General features: G+C 33.9%; 1 protein-coding gene across 1 annotated transcript; it reads right to left on the reverse strand.

Annotated features, from left to right (window-relative positions):
* Positions 1-1,793: 1,793 nt before the first annotated feature.
* On the reverse strand, positions 1,794-5,183 carry LOC145120089 (NAC domain-containing protein 82-like). The gene is made up of 5 exons (XM_079055879.1): positions 5,052-5,183; positions 4,152-4,537; positions 2,779-3,056; positions 2,272-2,691; positions 1,794-2,180 (listed from the first exon to the last, which is right to left on the reverse strand). The coding sequence occupies exons 2-5, from the start codon at positions 4,306-4,308 to the stop codon at positions 1,986-1,988; spliced, it is 1,050 nt and encodes a 349-aa protein (XP_078912005.1). The 5' UTR covers positions 4,309-4,537; positions 5,052-5,183; the 3' UTR covers positions 1,794-1,985.
* Between the last annotated feature and the right edge of the window lie 362 nt (positions 5,184-5,545).

Genomic DNA, 5,545 nt, shown 5'->3' on the forward strand with positions numbered 1-5,545 from the left:
AGTTTTGATTTATCCTGAGTATAGCCAAATCACATAAATTTATAGAAATAAGACAAATAAAATATCTAAGAAATTGTTTATGATTTTTAAGTGTACCAGTACTTGTTCTAGCAGATTGATGTTTGTAATCTGCTTTGAATGTGATCCCTTCAGCTCTTCAACTTCTTTCATCAACTTTATGCAATAAAAATATAATCTTCATTAGACTATATCACAAATAATGCATATTAGCTTTAATCATCATCATTCGAATTGAGTCTTCCACGGCCTCTTTAATTTCCATGATCTGCAAACAAAATCTGTTGACCCCTAAAGGTTAAACCACAATTTCCATGATTGTGCGTGCCATTATGGAAAGAAAAATGAAAATGAGAACAAAAAAAAAAAAAAAAAAAAAAAAAAAAAAAACACACACAAAATCTCAAAATTACCTCACGTTCTTCTCTGCTTTTTAGAGAACTGTAGTATTAAGTATCATAAACTGTAACAACTTTCAACCTGCAATATTATCCAGATCGAATTCATAAGCATAAAACGAAGCAAATGAATAGATGAAGCAAACAAATCTAGGGAAAAATGGAGGTACAAAATAGAGTTTTTGGAGTCAAGATCTTTCAATTCCTGAGTTTGCCACCAGAAATCATAGAAATTAAACCCGAAAAGGATGCAACACTTATCGTCTACTTTAAGCAAAGAATAAGGTAGAAAGAAACAAACACCTGTTAATGAATTTGCTTTGGAAGTGACGATGAAAAGGGGAAGAACGAACCCAAATGATGTAATTCTTGGGTGATGAAAGATCATCTGCACCAGAATTGAACTCTGTTGATATTGGTTGATCGATTTATGAACCAAAAGATAGAGTGGAAGAGAAACATGGGTTATGGGGATTTGAATCTTGTGAAGAGTTTCTGGAAAGAGATCCATCGTCGACGGTGGTAGCGATGAAGGCGACGACAAGTTGGACGTTTTGGGAGAGATAAATGGCACGGTGTGGTGAAGATGGAGTTAAAGGCGGTGGAGATGCTGAGTTTTTCTAATGGTTTCCATTGGATAAAAAAAATAAGGTGGAGCAAGAAAGAAACACGTAGCAATTGGAACGTTCTCCAACCAATGACTCAGATTACAGATAAATAAAACAATATAAAATTGAGAAGCACCATTGACCAGTCATTGACGAAATTGTTAACAAAAATTGACCAAGAATAAAATTCGACAAATCATAGAAAGATATAAAATCCAGGGTGTAAAGTGAAAAAGGACCCATTTTTACCGTTGACAAAGGGGGTTCTAAATTTATATGTATATATAATATAATTGCATGAAATTACAACGATTTATTTAATTTTCTATTTTACCTATCAAAAAACAAATTTAAATAAATTAATATATTACATTCTTTTAAAAACCAGTATTTAGACATTTTAGTTTGTTAACAATAATCACTATCCAAAACATCAACTTACAATTCAAAACCTAGATCAATTTAATAGAACTTATATAAAATTGGTGACGTAATAACATATCTTAGCTAATAATCGTATTTAGAGTAATAAAACATGAGAAAATGACTCTGACATATTTAAAAGGGTAAGATTTCAGATATTCGTTTTCACTGCGCAGAAGCTTCTTTGCCATTCACTCTTTGAAGATCCAATCCCGAAGAACAAGTTTGCAGAGGGTATTGCAGAATCATTGAAAATTGCCAAAATATCCCTTCAGATTTGAATTATCCTTAAAAGGAAATCTCTTCACGTTCTCAATAACTTATAGGTCTCAACCAAACATCATACTAATAGAAACAAACAAATTTATTCAGGAAATCCAAAATATACAAAGAATCCAGCAAATTTAAAGCCATAAATTAGGCCAAATAGTCAGAGTCATACATTGGCCACCAAATTACAAAAACAGCTTCAGTCAGGATTAGGAATCATCATCAGCACAAGTAGCTAAGTTTCCAACATCATCCAAAAACCATCCCTTCAATCAACACAAAATCTTCCCAGATCAACATCAAGATCATCAGCTCCCATCATCATGCCCAGTGTGTACTCCCCTCCATCAGTCTCAAACCTATTTAATTCAGCTCCTACAAAGTCATCCAGATTAACCAAGTTCACCAAGTCACCAAAAATACCTTCATTTTCATTGGGTCCCACGCCTTTGACTTCAACCCCCTGCATGCATGCAAACAATACAATATAATCAATCTACAAACACAAGAAAAGCAAAATCACCATTTTACCCTTCCTAGATCAAAAGGTTTACCTTGTCTTTGTTGTTGCTATTAAGGCCACCAGTAGGCACCCCCAAAATTGAGGCAAGGTCTTCATAAAGCATGACATCATCATCATTGCCAGGTGTATCAATTGCATTTGCAGAAGAAGATGGGCCTGGTTCAGTTAGGGTACATGTACTTTGAGGTAAAGTCTTGCTGATTGTAACTGCTGGACCTTTCTGCTTGTAATTTACAGTCTCATTTGCAGAATATGTGACTGTAGATGAACCTTGTTCAGTTAAAGACAGGGTGAGTGGGCCCTTCTGCTTATAATCCGGCTTGTTTGTGGGCCCAGAACAGCTTGCCACATCATCATCCCACTCCTCTTCATTAAACGGTGCGCCATATTGTGCACCATTTTTCGGCCCTGCACCCTCTTTCTCAAAGATTTTACACAGCACATACATATCCTGAAATACAATGTGTTAAAACATTATAATATTACCATTTGTTTGCTAAATTGGAGAGATATAAACAGAACAACCCTAATAAAATACCTGAATGACGCCTTCATCAGCTAACTTTTGATCTTCCATATTGTATTCATGCATGACCCAGTTTGTTCTTTGGCCATCTGATGCAGTTTTTAGATGAAAAACCAGAGTCTTGATTCTTGCTACAATTCTTCCTTTGTATTCAACCTTCCTGTCTTTCCCAGTGGCTTTCCAGAACCCAGATTCAGTTGCCCGGTTTGATCGGGCCCCACTTGAATATTTTTTTGATTTCGGGCAAAAAAAGAACCACTCCAAGTCTCCACTTTTTAATGAGGATTTATCTGAATATTCCGAAAGGATAGTTTTGTAAGGTAAAAAGAAATATAAGCAAAAGTAATGCAGATAAAAGTTCAGTTAAAAGATAAGACAATGCACAAAAGTAGTTGAATGATTAATAAGATTTGGGCGCGTATTTAGCCATTGTTTAAAGTTTCTAATCACTACAAACCAATGTATTGTATGATGGCTTTATTGTTTTATGAAAATAGCATGGATTGGACATTTGAAATTTGTATACAATGTTTGAGATTAACACCCATTCTGCTTTTTCATGTTATGGAGTTTTAAGAGTCAGGATTCCTGTTATTCTCTTTTCTATGAAAATACATTGTTTGTGGATGTTTTAGCAAATTAGATATTGCTTTGCTACCTAGGCCTAAACCATATAGTGCTAGTATAAGCACATAGGTAATGATGTTGTGCCTAAGCTTAAACTATGACAACGTTAAAACTATGTTATGATGTTGAATACTCCTATGGAAGTAAATGATAATATGATATTTAAAGGTGATGTAAAACAATGAGAACAATGGGTTAAGTTGTAAGTATACATTGTGATATGATTTGGAGATAATCTATCTTACCTTATGTTTACAGTGACATAATGAGTTGCATTGTATGTTGATTATGTGTTTTACTATTTAGCTAATTCTTATTATCAGTAAGTCAGGTTGGGCAAAGAATACTTATATGTAAGTAAATATAGAGATCACTTCTTAGATGAAGATCAGAAGAGAAGTACTAAGGAAAACAATGAAGGGGCTAGCAGTTTATGATGATCATGCAGTTAGTGGGTATCAATTTTTATGTAGAAAATACCAATGGGATTTAAGTATATGAATGTTACGTGTTGTTTAGGAAAAATATTGCATGATTCTTTTAATAACACAATATAATAACATGTTTATAAGGAAATTGCCTAAGATGTGTACAAAGATAGCAGATGATTTAGCATATATTGTGCAATGTTAGAACTTACGAGGAAGTTGTAGGTAAAGTGTATGTAATGATGCAGGAAGTAGTGTTACACGCATATGCAAATGATGAAATGATCCTATAAAGCATCTGCAAAGTTTGTAATCAAGAAAGATTAATACCTGGAAGATCCCAGGGACTAAACTCATAAATATTGACCTCAGCAACAGCATTGACAATGATTCTCTTCCCCAATAACTTCCTCTTCAAATAGTACATTACCAACTCATGATCAGTAGGATGAAACCGAAACCCCGGAATGAGAGATGATCTTTCCATTGAAACAAAAAACTAATGAAATGTTCAAAAATCAATATCTTATGGAAACCAATAAATCTTTTGCTTAAATAACTAACTAGCAAACAACAAACACAAAATTCTTTATCGTTATCAGGTCCAATGGCGGAAAAATATCCACCCAAAGCTTCCCAGTCTTCCCCGGTTCATCAAGTGCACACGAGAATGTAACCAATTATGTGCGCAGGAGGTGGCAAAAGACATTTGTTTCCTGTATAAAAACACTATATATTAGAAGAACAATCAAACCCCAGAAGATAATAATAGGATTCTTGCTTCCATGAATGTCCCAATTGGTACACTAAACATAAAAAGATCGGATATAATTTGATACAAAAAACCAACACTGGAGTTGAATTTTAGTAGTGTTAATCTAAAACAAGTGTAAGAAACCAGACAAGATCGGAGTTAATTTACAAAAAAGGAACTCAAATCAACTTTGAAGTCGAGAACACTACCACGATTCAAACCAAAAGTCAACGAAAACCTAAATCATGGAAACGTAGTGTAATTTCAGTACAAGATTCACAGAAACCCTAGATTATAGAAGTCAGTCGAGTGGAATAACCCTAACGTTGGACGCGAATAACCCAGAGACAACAAATAATCGTAACTGATACCAAGAATAAAAAGAATTGAACTTACCAAGATTGCAGAAGAGATTGAAAAGAACAAGATTAACGATAGAGATACAAATAAAAAGAAAACGCAGAAGGGTAGCTTACCGGAGAAGGATAGGGATGCGGGTGGCGCGAGAAATTTGGAGGAAGCAGTGTGGTGAAAGTGAGAGGTACGAAGGGCAGAGCTTGGAGGTTTTATGGAATGACAGTATACCTGGCCCAGCCCACGCGTATTCCACTTGGTTTTGAGCACAAATTAACCAAATCAAGTGATAATTACTTAATTAGAAAGGTTATTTACATAAAAGTTTTCAAGCTTTTTTTTGTTTGATTAAAATATTTTTTTCATAAAATGGGTTTAATTTATGGTTGATTTTTCAAATAAGGATAGATTGGTAGTTTTTTTGTACCAATATCGGTAATGATATGATTACATGTGAAACATATGTGTATTTTGTAACGTCCCGAATTTAATCCAAAATTTTTATTTTTAAATAAAAGTGATCATGCAAATCTTATTCCCAAAAAGTATGATAAAACATTCATTTGTTATGTCAAAAGATGATCAAACCAGAGTAATATAATGATAGTAAAATCAA

Source organism: Lactuca virosa, chromosome 6, assembly GCF_052849685.1.
Source record: "Lactuca virosa cultivar CGN04683 chromosome 6, Lactuca_virosa_CGN04683_v6, whole genome shotgun sequence".
Taxonomy (NCBI): domain Eukaryota; kingdom Viridiplantae; phylum Streptophyta; class Magnoliopsida; order Asterales; family Asteraceae; genus Lactuca; species Lactuca virosa.

Coding starts and splice junctions, on each gene's coding strand:
- LOC145120089 (XM_079055879.1), bottom strand. CDS start 4,308: ATGGAAAGATCATCTCTCATTCCGGGGTTTCGGTTTCATCCTACTGAT. Junction 2,692..2,778: donor CTGATGAAGGCGTCATTCAG/GTATTTTATTAG, acceptor ATTGTATTTCAG/GATATGTATGTGCTGTGTAA. Junction 2,181..2,271: donor ATAGCAACAACAAAGACAAG/GTAAACCTTTTG, acceptor GCATGCATGCAG/GGGGTTGAAGTCAAAGGCGT.